This window comes from Thermobia domestica, chromosome 13 (genome assembly GCF_964235325.1).
Source record: "Thermobia domestica chromosome 13, izTheDome1.hap1.1, whole genome shotgun sequence".
Classification (NCBI taxonomy): Eukaryota; Metazoa; Arthropoda; class Insecta; order Zygentoma; family Lepismatidae; genus Thermobia; species Thermobia domestica.
In genome coordinates this window covers 179425833-179444185 of record NC_137466.1, presented here as the reverse complement: position 1 = coordinate 179444185, position 18353 = coordinate 179425833, and the positions used below count along the sequence as shown (strand labels likewise).

Genomic DNA, 18353 nt, shown 5'->3' with positions numbered 1-18353 from the left:
GATGTTCAAAATATGGTGGTAAGCAACATGCTGGTGATTTCAAAAAATCCCGTTTGAGGAAACCGAGGCTAACGTCATCAAGACATCCAACGACAGAATTTCTCTCTCCTATTTTAAAAAGTCGTATCTTCTCGATATTTCAAGATAGAAACTTCATTCTTGCTTCATTTCACAGAGAATAGATTCGAAAGTTCTATTATTTATAACGAATACTTGTCATACATTATTGCCATATTCAAATATGGAGCCTTAAAGTAAAAGGAATATGTATTCTCAATTTGTGTTTCTGATTTTAACTATGAATAACTTTGCCTTTCAAGAGTTTTCCAAGAATACAACCATTGTTGTATAGTGATCTAATATCCCTAAACTAACGGAGCACCTGAAGTTTGTGCAGAGCTAGCAGTGATCATGTACCACAATTTAATCTGATACTGTAGACCCCCTACTATTTGTTCAGTACACGGTGAAACAGTTTAAATTATTATTATTATTATTATTATTATTATTATTATTATTATTATTATTATTATTATTATTATTATTATTATTATTATTATTATTATTATTATTATTATTATTATTAACAAACGGTGACAGCAAATCTAAGATGGATATTTCTTCTGCAATCTCTGGAATCGTTAGGTTTCTGCAATGACTTACCACAGTCCATCTTTTAAGACATTTTCACTAGGCGACATAGCTTGCATCAAGATATGACGTATCAAATTGAAGGTCTTTGTAAGGCCCTGTTATGCGCTAACATTTTGTGTCACACATTCAAGTCGTATCGCCTAGAAGGAACATGTGAACAGTGAATGTCACACTTAGTACCACACTTTCTGTAATATATTTCATAAAGTATAAGTGACACTGTCCTTAATGCATCGTTTAATGGTTAATGGCTTAATCATTTAATGGTTACTGTCGTATTAAAACCTTAGCACTTCTAAGTTCCATATTTTTATCTATGAAGTTGACTGGTTTTTGTGTGAAATCAGAATAAAACTCAGAATATTTAAAATGAAATAATGAAACACCAGCATAGTAGAAACAAAAACTACAGTAACTTAAAAATAATCAATTAGGTAATGAAATATTAGCATTAGAATGCGTTAACGGACATTTGATCGAGAGTGAAGAAAATATTAGAAGATCCAAGGACGGATCTTCAAAATCAGTGGAAGACAAAACAACGACCTAAATCAGGGCTGTCCAATATTCTATCCGCAGGAAGTAGAAACAATTCTGTGTGACTCACAAATGCCTCTGTGTTTTATCATTTAATATAATACTACATTTTATTGACACTTTTATTTATTACTTTTGTTGAAGAGTTTAACAACTAGTCGCCCTTCATATTTCCGACGGGATTATTGTAATCGGATAGCCCTGGTCTAAATGCATCAAAAGACACGGGAACTATAGCTGATTTAAGCACCGTCAACGATACGCTATCTAATAGGAATACCCTTAATTAAGTTTTAACTAACTCTATCAAAATCTTCATCTAAAGATGACCGATGATATAAAGTACCAAAGGTAATCCCGGTGGGCCAAAACAAATGCTGAAAGAGAAATAATGTTTAGAACAATGATTCGCACATAAATCAAATTCAAAGGTTTTATTTACCAAATAAAATATTTCGAAATAACATATAATACAACACTGATTTATTTTTCTACGTAGTCTACCTGTTGTGTTTTCATGCTTTGATGGCATAACAAAATTTTGAATTCACTCTTTTATATGTCAGATACACATAGTTTTACCTTTTACATAAGAAAATATACAAAGCCTTTTGCATATAACAGAGATGTGACAAGCATGAATCAGAATTAAAGTAAGCAAATAAAGAAATAGATCCAGGAACTTAAGTAAAATATACATTATTATTTTATGAATTTAACAAACGTACTGGACGTATATAAACTTATGAAAATATTTAATTTCTTTCATTTATAGTAAATAGTAAACAAATACGTGTAACTTTGAGAACTTCTATGCAGGTATCAGAGCAACTTCACTTAGTAATTACAAAAGAAGATTATGTTAACTAAAATTAGATATTGACGATATATTTAATTTTCTGTATGCAAGTTGATGGCTTTTGTTATTCTACATCATGTTATTCACTTTCTGCACTAAAAGTGAGTTAGGCCTAATGATCACGCACTTGACGGGCAAAACATATTATACGTCACCACTCTGCGCTCTGGTGTGATCATAATCAACATAGCGGAGACTATAGAGAAAGAACATTAAAATCACTGCTCCGATGTCCTTTTACTAGCATCGCAGAAGTTGAGTAACATTATCTGAACACCTTATTTTCAGATTACAATTATAGATTCTATTAGTAAAGAAGTCATCATTATAAATTTGGCAACACTGAATCTAGTCAACTAATTGCAGTGAGGTTATTGACCACTATATTTGATGACATTTGAAGAACACATGTAATAAGGTACCTTCAAGCATTAATATCACATATAGAATCATAGCAACATATCAATACAGTTGCGTAACAGACAGCAAATATATATGGAACATCAGAATTCACAATAATCCTTTTACAAATTATTAAAAGTAAAATATTCGAACTCTTTGACTTTGAAAAATCACAATAAAAATCCTAATAACCAGCTTTAGAACTAAAATATGACACCACACAAGAGACAATGGTAACTTTCGCACTGGATGCGATTACCTTTTGAAAATAAAATCTTGATATATTCTTGGTTCTTATATAACTCCGGATCTGGAAGTTTTTGTCTCCTGTCTTTAGTTTGTAAAAATTTTGCCACAGCAGGCCAAGAATCATAAAAAGCTGTTCCAACACAATTAAGAGCAATATGCTTTCTTGAATTTAGAGCTTTCCTTTGAATAACTCGACTGCTTACTTGTTTTCAATAGTGTATGAACTGATACTGCTCTCTCGGGCCCAGCGCTATGTGGGATCAAATAAATATGTTCACTAGTTCACTAGGCGACACTATGCGACATGGCTGTTCACTAGGCGACAATAACTCGCCACTACGCGACACTTTTGTCATTACGCGACTAGTTATTACCAGGGCCCGGATCTTGTTGACCTAAAAATTTTTAAAAAGTGACCTATAAAATGACACTAAAATTCCTGTAAAATGACCCTAAAATCACAAAAAAAAAATTGACCTTAAAACTTACGTTTTCTCAAACTTTTATTTCATTAAACATTGACATTTTTTAATATCCATTGGATTTTTAATTAACATTTCTCACTCATATTCAAAAAGTTTTGTTTCAGTTAGTTGCAGTCCATTTATCACTTATGTTCATTGATCAGTCCATTGTACAGCATTGTAAGTATTGAAAGCGTCAGTTCACTCCCGAGTTGAAACTAGGAAGCACTCTTAAACAATAAAACTTAGCAAGTTTAGACTACAGGAAAATAATAGATAAAAACACGTTTAAAGCCCTTGTACGCCTTCTAATGCATTTTTAGTTATTCACGTGATAACATTCCTTGTGGTCAATAACCCAAAACTATCTGTTTGGCCACCTACCAACCCCCGCCTTTCGTTAACCAGCTACAGTTTAGTTTTCATTAGCTTGTTAAGAATGCAGTTTTTCCACTCCAATAGTCAGGAAGTAAGAAAAGAGATTATTCAACTTCGTCTTTTCCACATCCGTAAACCGTGTTCATTTAAAGATTTCCTTATGTAGAAAAAAGAATAAAAAGACCATAAGTGACCTAAAAGTTACCTTAAAATATTAAAAAATAACCTGAAATTTCAAAACAGCAAAAAGAGACCAAAAGTTGATCCTAAAAAACTATATTTTTAGAACCTAGAGTTGATGGATAATGTTTTTACTTGAACTTGCCTTCTCCTATGCGGAACAGAAGAAAGTTGACTTGTCTACAAGACCGGGCCCTGGTTATTACCTTATTTTATGCACTGACTTACCAGCAGCCTATGAAAGCGGAGACTATCTTCGGGTCTGGTTTTCCACAGCTAGAATGTCAAAGATGCTCAACTGATGATTTTGAATGTTGGGATACATGCTGGAAGAAATATCGAATCCTAGTTGGAATGGATATCTGGACGCTATGAGTAAAGCAAGTGTGAAGAATACAGTACATCAGCCGTATTTTGTGAATCTTGTTCCAGGAAACCCAAGCACAATTTATACATGCCTTGTGAACACAACGGAACAATGTATTAAAAGGAATTAAAAAAAAGTTTTGTGGCATTTGATCAGTCACTGTACGCTGAAACCATAGGCATGGTTCTAGCCACAACAGAAGTCAGTCCTCTCTCGTGCATGATTGTGCCCCTTGGTGATTTTTACCTAAATTTATGTCATTTCTTGGTGCTGTTGAAATCATTATGGCCGGTAGCGGTTTCGGAATAATTATGAAAGACCATGTACGCAACAAACAAGAAAATTCACGTGATGATTGTACATAAATGTGGTTGATCTATCTGTGTCCATTTTCTGACGCAAATTTTGCTTGCAAACCTGTTACTGAATGATGAAAGTAGATGAAGATTTTACTCATAGACTGACAAATGCGCACTCTGACGTACTTCAAGGTGCATTGTCACTGTCTACTAGATATTCAAAATATACTACACGAAATATTTCACAATGTTTCTGTCTTAAATCGAACCGGAAAACTATGTTCGCAATGGTTTGAAATGGTTAACATCATGCATGTCAGATGATCAGAATCTTCACCTTTATAACGTCTACTGTTATTACTCTTTTCTTGCATGATGCGGGTCACCTCAATTATGCGAAGTCTACTTATATTTATTTGCAAAAAATATTGAAACTAGAAACAACAATGTCTCCTGACTGACGAATTTGACAAATTCGTGAATCATAGTACTTTTACATAAACCAAAAAAATTAATTCCATTAATTGTAGCTAGAAGTGACAGAAATTTATTGCCAAAGAACAAGAACGCTTTTGGAGATGGTTTAGACGATGGGAAGACATCGTATCTCCCACCATAATTTACTATGGTGGATACCTTATACTTTTATTTGAAGGGTAAGGGAAAAAAAAAAGAAGGAATGTCACAAAACTGCATTTTCGAGAAAACGGCGTTTTAATATTGAAAACCGCGTAAAAAAGAATAGGGTTAGTCACATCTTTTGCCCCTTTTTACATGGACATTTCTACACCTACGCATGCATGGCATATACAGTCAAACAGTACCAAGTGTCACCAACAGATAGGACAAAGCACCCGATAAAGCACACACATAGACATTCCTTGTTTTTTTTTTTTTTTTTTTTCCTTATTCTTCATTTATGACCTCACCGCAAACCATCGATAAACTATCATTACTACATTTGAGTTTCAGATGTAGAAACCCATGCAATGGATAGAAACAGAGTTGATAATCAGAATACACCTGTGCCTGATACGCGGAGAAAACTCTCTTCTTGGCCTCGTTGATGGCATCGACCCACGTTGAGCTTACTCATTGCTTAAGAGCCTTCCGCTATTTCTTGAGCGGTCGCTAACACTCAGCTTACAAAAGTAGGGCATTGGGATACGCCCATTGCGCGATAGTTTAAGACCATCTTCCAGTTGCACCTACTGGTGGAGGGAGGGGAACTTCCCTTGCAAGTAGGAATCTACTGGCATCTCTAATGCCGGTACCGGAGCATTAAGGTAAGCACAAATTCCCCTTTTGGTGCTGTGAAACCGCTTCATGTGAACTTTTATCTCTCTATTGACACCAGAAGTGCTAGATTCAACCACTTCCGGTTTCAGTATTGGTTCTTCATAAAGCAAAAATGGAAAAGAGATATCAATACATATTTTTAAAGTAGATTAAATGTCTGCAAAATATATTCCATTTCCACCTTCTGCCGCACCCGGTTTCAGTATTGGACCTTCAAAGGTAGCGAGCGTCCAGGTACAGATTTCATCTCCATCCTTATTTGTCTATTGATATCGAGAATGATAAATCTATTGCTTCCGGTTAGAATATTTACCCTTAAAGTTTTATGATTTCATATACTTACCGTAGCCGCAGAGAAAATAAAAACATTATGATCTTTCTTGGATACCATTATATCACTACGAATGAATAGCACATATTACCTTTTATTGACTACTATCGGGTTGAATCCTTGTGACTAAACAGTAACCTTCGCTCTTGTGCGGAAGAGTGTGGTACAATTCTCAGTGGTAGTTCATGAGATTAGAATTTCAAGTAAATCTGTAGTTTTGAGTCTGAAAAGGACCATTCAATTGAAAACAAACATTTAAAAAAATCTATAGTTGTGTCACTGTATGAACCATCCTCTAATCACACAGCATTACCGTTCACAGCAGAACACAGCACGCCTGTAGTTGGGTACTTATATTTCATGTTCTTGAAAGCACTCGGTTGTTGCCACATTTAGTAAACAAAGCCGTGAGTCGTAACTGGTTCAATGAGTCAGAGGTGTACGCTAAAGTGCAACATCGCATTAACTTGACACACTTCCAAGTCAACACGAGTAAACAAGTAGGTGAGACCAGGTCGGGAGCAACAGTGTCAAGACTTCTTTTAGAATTGAATCGGTATTTGCTAAAACGTCAGTCACTGTTTTAACGACTATCATTTTCACTAGTTTAAGGGATCTATAATGATAGGGTTATAATTTTACTGATCACGTGTTTCTGTTACTCGTAAATGTTGTCTTTGAATGTTGTTTCAAATCCGAATAATAGCCGTATCCATAGGGACTCCAGGAAGTAGAAAAAAAAGAAAGTCTTAAAATAGTGACTGACTTTCTTTTAACAAATACCGATTCGATACCCAAGAATGTCTCATGCCCGAAACTTCTTCGGTGAGTCCTCCATCAAAGATCATCTCAATCCTAGGCTCGATGATCCCAATAAATAGAAATATGTTTTATTAGAACTTTTATTTCATCCACAAAAATTCAGTACAAGATTATCTTTGTATTTACATTTTAAGAATTGAAATGTACTTGTTAGAGGCTTAATTAGCAAAAAATAGTATCTTTGATCTATTTATCTTTTAATGAAAGGAAACAGCGTTAAGTGGATAATTTAATAACAAACTTATTCAGAATGTATTTGTTCCTCCATTTAATTAGTGAACCCAAGTAGATAAATTCTTCCTAATCCTGTAAACATTTCCCTCCGTGAAGGACTGAAAGTTCTAAAATGAAAGAAAAATAAAGAACATAAACAAATAATTATTTTCATTTGTTTATTATAGGCAGCATTACTTTTTAAAATATCATGTAATACTGAAATATTTTCAATATAATTTTACCCTATTCGAACCCAGAAAAAATCATACAAGCAAGAAACATTGCAGAATTTTTTTTTTAAGTTGTCCTAACCAATACATCAAAAGTTTCAAAAAATTCATGCTGTGCTCTGGTTGCCATCTTAGAAAATGGTGGCTTAAAACAACTTACACAGACGCCATAATTTTCTAGATGATTAACATATTGTCAAGAAACTTCCATCAAACCAAAGAGAACTAAGTACGAAATAAGAACTGTAGATATTAATAGTTTTATTCGTATATTTTGTTTTAGTAAATGAAAAATTAATAAATTATTGAATTTTTGGAACATATAAAACCATATTTTGCGATATACTGTAGCTCTAAAAGTGTCCAAAATAGCAAGTGTATTCAGTATAAACATAAAAGGTAGATTGCAAAATTTTCCTTCATTTCGCGCAAGTTTGGTTGCAATATGACAAACTGCGAGGAAGGTATTATTGTTGATCTAAAAATATATGAAATTTGCTTTGCGGGTTTCATAATAACGTACAAAACAAGTTGTTAAAATTTGTTATAACGTCCGTAATAATCAGGAACGTCATCTGGAGAGGATAGGAGAAACTTACCCTTCTGAATTTGAGAAACACACGCTATTTAATAAATTAAATAATAATGTAGTAATAAAAAAAGTGAAATTCTTATGTCGATACATACACTTCCCCCCCCTCTCCCAGGCAAAACTTCAAATGATGCTAATATATTTTGACGACAATTTTGCTAATTTCATTAGAATTACACAAGGAAATTGGAATTGAATTACTAAGATTTGAATAAAACGATTCAACGAATCTATGGAACTGCTTCGTCAGGCGATCGTTCATCTGCAAGCAGCCCCTGGCATAACCTCATAAGTTCTAAAGTTGCTTATTGAAAATTCTCACACTGAGCGCTGTTGCCGCTGAACAGTTTGAAAGAAAGCATGTCCAGATATCACAACCATGAACAGCTGTATTCTTCGCATATGTGGTCTCCCATAAGCTTTACAGCCCACTTCCTGTCATACGTATCCTATAGCTCTCAGAAAAAAAAAACATAGGAAGATGAAACCCATAGTCTTACCAGTGGCGTATTTAGGGGGTGGCTTCCGGGCTTAAGCCCCCCCCGAAATCTTACTTAGTATAGTAAAGTAAATGAAATATCTTGCAGAATTTTCACATTTCCAGACAAAGCCACTCCCCGAAAGTTAGCAAAGCCCCTCCCGAAGCAAAATCGTAAATACGCCACTTAGTCTTACTAACAAAAGACAAGAAGCTAATATTCTCTGCTACAGGTACCATTCATATAGAGTGGTTGGTCAAGTATAAAGATGCAGATTTGTTTTCTTTTAAAGAGGGCCGAATTTAGGAAGCGCGGGGCCCCAACACTCTGGGATCGAACGGAAAGCATTGAAAATGTGTGTTAAGAAATAAAAACATGTAATCTATATTTTAATATGAAATTGCATACATTATGCCTATAAGTAACTAACAATATTTGAATATTTCCTCTGAAAAGTACATAGTCAAAATACCACATGTTTTAGTGACTGTGAAACTATTATTATTATTTTTTAAAAATAATTTTGGTTCAGAAAAAATGAAAATTTAAGTCCACCGATAGAAATAAATTATACTTTTTGAACTTTAAAAACACTTAACAGTCAGAAACTATAAATGATTAATTTTGTTATTTCTTTTTGTTATGAGATGCAAAGTGCTTCCGGATTTTGTCTAAATTCAAACTTTTGCTAATTTCGGACTCTTGCAATGGACAAAATTGCTGAACTGTTCAAATGTTCTTGCTGAATTGATTATTTCAAGTTAGTTTTCATCAGTTTCAACTTGGAAAAACTTCTTTCTCCAGATGCTACAGTTACTGGTATTGTCAAGAAAATTGTACGTATATTGTTATGTGTTCTTGAGTGTATTTAACAAGCCGAAAGTAGATTACACTCTAGCGCGGCGCCCTCTTAGGCATGAAACGCTATTGAAAACAGTTAGTCTAATCAACTTAAATTCGGCTCTGATTTCATTTTCGTCGAAAATTTCCACTACTTGAAATTAAATTTAATATATAACATATACAGTAAATCAGTAAAGTTATACCTATTTTTACTACTCGTTCAACTAATAGAAAGAAAAATCAGTTCATCATAGAAAATAATGAATTGTGTTTCGAAGATGTACCCATACAATACAACTTATTATAATGTTTGTTCATTAAAAACAGACAAACGATTTTATGCATTGGCATTCAAAAACATTGCACTAACCTGGATTGTCCTTTGCTGCACACCACACACTGTTTAGGTTGGCATATGTAACTCCATCTGTACCACACATAGGATTAGAAAATATTTCTCTTCCTCGCTCCAATGACCAGCATGGGTCATCTTCCTCTTTGCACTCACCTGATCTTTTTGGGAAAACTGAAAAGGAGCGGATGAATTTTATGCATGAAATATGTTAAATTCTTATATTTAAATTGTATACTGCTTTAAATATTTTTAGTGTCTTATATCTATCAACAGTTTGAGACACAAAATCCCAGAAATGTGACGTAAAAGAAAAAATTGTATCGCAAAATGCAAAACATCTATAATCATAGTTTATTACTGAAGTTGGCTATTTTTGCAATATATATATCCTTCTATCGTTGTCTTCCTTTCATGGCAGAACGATTTTCTTTCGATCATACATTTTGTTAAAGTTCAATGATGAACCTATTCGAAAACCCGACGTTCCCTTTAGGTGTCTGTTAGGTTCTCAAGAACACAATATGCTACGGACTACATGCCAAATTACTGGAAACTGTGGAACTGACGATAGACACCATACCCGTTTCAATACTTATTTTATCTGTAAAGAAAGAGGAACAACAAGCTCTCGAAATCCAAGATGCGAGCTTACTTTTCAAAAAAATAGATTATTAGCTAAAACACAGCTCTCTTCTATCTTTCTATCTTCTCATAGTTGTTTCATAGTATTATCCTAGAAATATAACTCATTTTGCTACACTCGAGTTACGCATTGGAATAACGAAAGAAAATTGGTGTTTGGCTTAAAATGTTTAATTATAATAATGATAAAAAAACTAACTAAATCAGAGTACCAATTGGCTACAATGAGTTAAGAAATGCATATTTGTGTGAAATTAAGCTTCTCTTTTTTTACCGTAACAGTTAAGTTTCACTTCATGGAGTGTAATTCCAATTACCCATTGCTTGAAGTCATTATAGATTCAAAACTTCATATAAAGCATCATATGGACACATTAGCTACCACCTTAGACATATTGTAGAGTGTGAAAGTTAGAACATTTTAAAAATATATTTTTTATGATTTTTTCCTTACTTTGCTTTTCATTATTATACTGGTTTGTGATATACAAATTGTTTTATCATTTCATGTTCACGTAAAAGAATAAAATAATTAAATAATAATGTATTCCTTCGCTGCCGAAAATGCGATACAAAACATAAATTGCGATGAAAATTTAAGTTTGTCTCTCAATATATACTGTATACTGCGAGACTATATATATATATACATATACAGGGTGGCGCACGAAATGATCCACCATTTTTTTTTTTAAATAAAAACTTTATTCACAATCAGAACAGAAAGAAATGCACGTCACAAGAAAGAGTGTACTGTGAAGAAATGTTCTAATTCAAAACATGTTCAATGTGGCCGCCATTGTTGATCTGAACTGCATTCAATAGAACACTGAGGTTATTCACTACTCGACGACACATGTTTTTATCAATTTCACTGCAAGCTTGAACAAGAAGTCGTCTGAGCTCTACCAAATTGTTGGGATGTTTCGGCAAAATCTTTTCCTTCAAATACCCTCACAGAAAGTAATCACATGGGTTAAGATCAGGACTATGAGGTGGCCAACATTGTCCAGCATGAAACCGGTCTGGAAACCGATCAGAAATAACGCGCATGTGAAAAAATTCGTGTAAGAAATCCAAGACAACATTCGCAGTGTGCGGTTTGGCTCATCTTGCATGAACCACTGCGTGTTTATGGGCAAAGTAGTAGCAAGCAACTGCGGGATAAAGTTATTCCGGAGCATAGTCAAGTACCGCTCACTTTTTACTGTTTCTTCGAAGAAGAATGGCCCAATCAGTCCATGGCTGGAAATTACAACCCACACTGTAATCCTGGGAGCGTGGTGTTGTTTCTCATGAATCAACCGTGGATTTTTATTGGCCCAAAAACGTACACTTTGTTTGTTGACCACTCCGTCCAAATGGAAATGCGCCTTGTCAGAAAACCAAACGTTGTGAAGGATTCGTTGCTTTCCCTCTGCCCATTGCTCGAACACTAATCTCTGCTGCTTGTGATCATTTATGAGTCGTTGCACAACGGTAATCTTGTATGGATAAAAATGGAGGTCACTCTTCAGAATTCGTTGAACCGAACGTCTTGATATGCCAAGTTGCACTGCTGCCTTTCTTGTCGACTTCCCGAGACTCCTCTGCATTGCAACTCTAACAGCCTCAATATTCTGAGGCGAACACACAGACTTCTCTCGAAAACGCTTCGGCTCCAATATTGTTCTTCCCTCTGAAAGTTTTCATACGGTCTGTGGATGGTTTTGTTGGAGGGAACCCATCGTGTATTAAACATCTCTCGAAACCATCTTTGAGCAACAATAACACTTTTTGATTAATGGAACAAAAGCACGATTGTTTATCGCTGCTCTGTGGTCAGTCTGCTCTTGTCAGCCATCTTGAAAACTATCCCTCTAGCGGTGGCAGGGTGAGTTAGGTGTCAATTTCTTCTTCAACTGTTTCTCCAAACTGTACTGCTACTGCTGTAAAAGTGTACATTGCGATTTCTTGTTCCCCTGAAACGATAAAAAAAACTAATGGTGGATCATTTTGTGCGCCATGTATACTATATAGGGTCATTCTAAACAACACTGATAGCGTTTGAGACCTGATCGCTGCCATAGACGAAAAGTATATAGACTAGCTTTGGTATAGAAATGCTTTCTTCAGACGGTATGACTATTCGAAGAAGTGTAAAAACAGCTATAACGTGAGAAAAAAAATCGGATCAAAGTTGAATAAAGGTCAATGTTCATAATTTTTAGCCGTATATTTTATTAATGCACAATTGAACGTGGTGCAGGGACGGCGCAAGGGTAACCTACACAAAAACTGTAAAAATAAAAAAACTCCGGGAATACTACAGTCTTATTTTTTTAACCTTATATTAGAATCGAGTTATGCCTCAGTCTAAGATCATTGGTAAGTTTTAGAAGTTGAAACCTGATAGTAATTTTAAAACCGATTGATATGCAAGAATAACAGCTCACTTGATCACTTTCAAAATTAAACATTTTAAAACATTCTTTTTGAAAATTTTAGTTTAAAATTTTTCGATCAATGTTTCGATCAGTGCTGTTGAGATTAACAGGTTAGTATAGCGCTCAGAATACAAAGTACTATCTAGACGTGAAATACAACGCTAAATTGAACGTAAAAGATTTTCTAGTGGACAAATCTTCTTTCTCTCTATCTTTTCCAGTTTATGTAAGACAGATGTTTCTGATGAGTCTCCTAGAGAAGACACTATCCCAGAATCCTTCCCCTGCTAGACGTATCTTTTTAAAATCATTCTTACCACATCCATCCATTTCCTTCTTGATCTCCCTCTACATGTCTTCTCAAACACTTCGATTGTCATCACTCTTCATCCAACATAGTCGATTGTTCTACATGACCATACCACTGCAGTCTTCTTCCTTGAATCGTCTTAGATATCTCCGCAATGTTGGTTGTTCTCCTTACTCTCTCATTCCTCATTCTGTCTCTTCTTGTTATCCCACACTTCCTGCGTAGCATTTTTATTTCGATAACATTCCACCTTTTTTTATGTGCTTTCTTTATTGGGCATATTTCTACTCCGTAAATAACTGCCGGCATAACACTGTTTTATATACTGTATTATTTTTTATTCTTTATCGTGATCTGCGGCACACAGAAAGTCACATACTTTCTTCCAATTTCGATACCTGCCTTGATTTCCGTATGCTATTTCCACGCCCAAATCACCATTTTGGCCCAGATGAGCCTAAATATTTAAAATTCTTCACTTTATTCGACCTTTCTTCTTGTAGTTTTACTTCCCCATTTCCCTCTCCGTTAAAACTCGAGGTATTCAGTTTTCTTTCTATTAATTCTTTAGGACTCTATCTTCCAAAGATTATCTCTCACTGTTTACTTTCCTTTCAATTTAACTTCCCAGTTTGTATTGCATAGTACACTATCATCGGCAAGGGAATTTCATCCATCACATGTGGAGTCTGTTCGATAAATCTAAAGAATCAAATATTTTCCATTTTCTAATATTCATTCAACTTACATCTCCTTTCTCTCCTCAACCAAAAGTTGGCGGGCAACATGTAAATTTTAAAACTTTTCTCTCCCTTGGGATACTTCGATAAGGGCTCTTCTTCGTTACTACATCTAGATATTATATCCTTGGTCTTCCTCTTCCTCGTTTTCCTTCTGCCTTTCCCTCTATCAACACAGTGATCCAATCGGAGTGTCGAAGAAAATGGCCCAGCATGCTCTTTCTTCTTTTAACTATTATCTTCGTGATCTGTCGTCCTCCACTGGTTTGCTTTACTACGACTTCATTACTTTTCTTTCGTTCCATTCTGCGCCAACACCACATTTCAAATGCTTCCAGCTTGGATATTTAAGCTTCTCTTAATGTCCACATCTCTGATCCGTAAAGCGAAACGCTCCATACCAGAGTCTTAATAAATCATTTTCGAACGTCCAACGACACATTTCTTGATAGTAGCATTCAACTTAAAGCATACTAAAAGTATACTATATTTAACTTGAGGTAAAATGCTATATTTAAGGTAGACTTGGTAAAATTTAAGTTCTTTATGGACTTTGGTTTACCAAAAACCAAACCAAACTCTTTTACGTAGTGTGCATGGTGTCATTGCTACTTGTTAGCCAGTAGCTTATTTCAGGTCTTACTTGGCCGATAGTTGTCAACTGTCCGGTATTTTACCGGCAGACTGGCATATTTGTCAGGCTAAGCAATATATTTCAAGGTTTAAAACACAACTATTCTTAATCTATTTTGAGGATTATGAGTGGGTGTCGGTAATTTTACAGTCTAGAATTGACAACCCAGCTATTTGAGGTGGAAGTACAAGACCACAAAATTAGTAAATTTTCACATTTTTCATACGTATATTATTTAGGGTGACCAGACTTATTGATTTTCGCAGTACAGTAGGCCTACTATTTTTCGAAAAGCTGACCTGCATGTTGCGAAAACACCTAGAGATTTGAGAAATGTCCTTTTTTTTAATGTTCTCCGAAATGTCCTGAGTTAATTTATTTGTAATATTTTAATGTTTCGTTCTTTATTCACAACATTTTGAATTACAGGCACTCTTTTCCTGGATGATGAACCACTGTATTTTTAACACAGCGCAAAAGATTAGAGAAGGAGAACAATCAACAAACCATTGTTTTGCAAAAAGGATTGTTGATACATCGGTAAGGTAGGAAAGGTTTCTTTTCCAACTTACGACAGTGATGCTAACCAAGTTAAGTAGAAGTTCCTTCGTGTCGGTCTTAATTCTCCTTCATTCTTTAAAATAATCCCACGTTCCGTAAAATCGATTTTAAAAAGTCTTTAACTGTACATAAAGTTTCACTTTGTCATTCATCAAAGCACTTGGAGTTGTGTTGAATTCCTTTAATATTTTTGTTCAGTACTCTCTTTTTAACAAAAACGAATGAGTAACTTAAGGTTAACGTTAAATGAAATAAGGACATGTATATTGCCGACGCATTAAACTATTATATTTGTGTACTACTCTTCGCTTGTCAGAATCTGGTCACCCTAATATTATTGTATTATTGATTAAAATGAATACTTATCTAAAACTTAAGGGGGGAGGCAATTGCTCCTTTGAAGGCACAAATGACACCCCTGTTTGTTTTAAAGAAATACCGTTTTAGCGATAATTAAACGGAGAAAGAAGAAAAGTATCTTAAAAACGGGTAATCTGGTAGCCATAGGTACGAGGGTCATTTAACTCGAACTGGCAACACTGCTACGATTGGAGTGTCGTGTGGGCAGAGACAAATGACGAACGTAGTGTGTTCCGTGAACTGTAAGAGTCAGTTCAACGCTGCTGCCGTCCCATATTACGACGTGTGTGGCGAGTAGACATTGTTAAAGTGATTGTTGTGTGAAATACCGCCCTAACGCAATGTTCACGCGTGCAGAACAGCATGTGTTTATCAAATTCCAGGTGGCACAAGGACGAAATGCTAGGACGATTCACAGAGAATTAGTAGAGGCTTGTGGTGAAGCTGCTCTACCGTATCGGTCAGAGACGAGATGGGTTGCAGCATTTCAGGCGGGACGACAGTCAACAGATAAAATGCACGGTGGAGGGCATATGCGAACAGCGTGACGGTGATCGGTGCTGGACTTGTAGTTAATTGGCGTAGGAGCTGAACATTTCTTCCCAATCAGTGTTCCGCATGCTAACACAAGATCTTGGCATGCGGAAAATTGTAGCCAAATGGGTACCCCATGCTCTGACCGAGGTTCAAAAGTGGCATAGGTGGGAATGTGCGCGCCCACACCTTCAACGTTGCAATGAGGAAGGTGATGACTTCTTGCACCCCATTATTGCAAGTGATGAAACGTGGGGAAGATCCTACGAGCCTGAGTTGAAATGTCAGTCGAGTGAATGGCGCCACTCAGAATCTCCACGACCGAAAAAGTTTAGGCAAAAGTCAGCAAACGTGAAGGTGATGGTGATAATGTCATACGACCACGAAGGCATTATCCTGTCACATCAAGTTCCCCCGTGCGTTACTGTCAATGCTGCATACTATGCTTCATACCTCAGTGACTATTTGCCGACCAGCATTGCGGTGCAAACATCCAGACCTCCTGGAGTCTGGACCAATTCTCCTACACGACAATGCCAGATGCCATCCAGCACATCCAGTACAGACTCTGTTACGACGATGGGATTGGGAGATACTGGAGCACCCGCCATGAGCCCTTGCGATTTTGATATTTTCCCAAAAATGAAAGAACCTCTTAGGGGCAAACGTTTCAGAAACATTCCCAGCATTGTTCGTGCCTTTGGGCGCACTGTCAACACCCTCTCACAACATGGGGCTTTGACAGGTATTCAACGGTTACCACACGTCTGGCGAAGGGTTCAACAGGCTGGTGGAGACTAAATCGAAGGACTGCAAGCTTCTTCAGGTGAGTGATTCACTACATTCCACTTCACAACTACTTCCACTTCGAGTTAAATGACCCTCGTATAAGTTACCGACCTGGATTGGGAGCGTTTGATGTACGAAAAATAAGCTTATGCCTACAACTTACTTCTGCGATTCATTCTCGTAGAAGCTGTGCATAGTTCTAGGTAACTCTCATATGTTTTGCCATCGGAGCCACAGACAGAACCATTATAAAATGTTTGAAAGAATGTAGGATAACCATAACCTCTTCTTGTAGAACCACCAGCAGTAGCCATGGGTCTGTAGCCGCCGGCGCCGTAACCGCCACCATACCAAGAACATTCTTCTGTATTGCTTTCAGTGTCGGGCTCTTCACAACCTCTTTCCTTCTCCAGTGTGAGTGCTGTAGAAGATTCAAATATTAAGATTAACATGATGTACTATAGACAGATTCTCGTGAAATCAAGTAATAAACAATGGATTCGAGTTTCAGTGTCTTAACCCTTTTAGGAGTTTTGGTAACTTTTGTTACCATGGCGTAATATCGTCTTTGACCGCTTATTTAGGTTTTATAACAGGTATATTTAAACCGGTTTTTTTTATTAGTCAAGTCAATGATGAATCAAAGAATACCCCAGATGCGTTCCGGAACCGGATGGTCAACTTGGGTCGCCAAGTGGGGGCGGAGGGGCGTGACATTTCTATTTTTTCTTAAGGCAAATTTCAAAATTTTTTTACGCCTTTAGTTTTTACGATATCAGAGTGGAACTTTGCATACGGATTGTGTGTACCTTCGGGTATATCTCAATTTTTCTGAGATCCCTACATGAAACCGGATCCATGCACGAGAGGCGCAAGTGTTCCAAGGTGGTGATTTTTCAGAAACAATTATGTTTTTTTTTTCGATTTTTCCAGTTCATGTATATATATATATATACGTGTGTATATATAGAGAGCCTAAAGTCATACTTTCAACCATTTTTTCGCACTTTGTTTTCAAGATAGAAGATTGAAATTTTGCACATGTATTATGTACATAACGTATTTGTTAGAAAAAAATCAGATCCCTACTTCAACCCAGGCCTGGGCCAGAGGGGCAAAGTGTTTTGGTAGGATTTTCAAGAAAAAAACTTTCGGGTTTTTCCCTAATTTTCTGGTTCAAGTGTACGATAGGGACATGTGAATGGTACCGTTGGAAAGGGCTTGTTATACTGAAGAAAATGGCGTTTGAACTATGACTCTAGTTCAAATAGGAATGACGCAGTATATTTTTAAAGTATTTTTATATACCGGTATATGTTACTACATATATGAAAAAATGGGTCACCTTCAGACTTTCAAAAATTTCTTCCGACCTCAGTTTTGAAGATACAAGAATGAAATTTTGCACACCTATCATGTACATAACAACGTATTTTAAAAAGAGCTCATATCCCTACGTGAACCCAGGCCCGGGCCTGAGGGGCACAAAAATTTCGGAAAAAAATATTTTCGAAAATCTCATGGTTTTTCCCGATTTTCACGTTTCTGGTGTATAATACGGACAAGTAAGTGGTACCGTTGGAAAGTATGATATATCCTGAAAAAAATTAGGTATTAACCATGATCATACAATAAATAGTAATGAAGCAGTAGCTGTTTGAGTGAAAGTCTAAATTTATTTTAAAAAGTGGAAATCCTAAAAGGGTTAAATACTGTCGCCGCCATTATCCCATAATCGTTTGAGGAAATCTACAGAGACGAAATATGATGTTAATACAACTAAATTTTAACCCAAACCAAT

The 18353-nt window shown here is 35.9% G+C and overlaps 1 protein-coding gene across 1 annotated transcript in view; it reads right to left on the bottom strand.

The window, feature by feature from the left end:
• Positions 1–6928: 6928 nt before the first annotated feature.
• LOC145667441 (serine protease inhibitor dipetalogastin-like) overlaps positions 6929–18353 on the bottom strand; it is a 36401-nt gene continuing 24976 nt past the window's right edge. The window contains exons 7-9 of the mRNA XM_081734921.1: positions 16716–16973; positions 9572–9727; positions 6929–7182 (exon numbers count right to left, since the gene is read on the bottom strand). Of these exons, the coding sequence (XP_081591047.1) occupies positions 7142–7182; positions 9572–9727; positions 16716–16973 (455 nt within the window). The 3' untranslated portion in view covers positions 6929–7141. The remainder of the gene's footprint in view (positions 7183–9571; positions 9728–16715; positions 16974–18353) is intronic.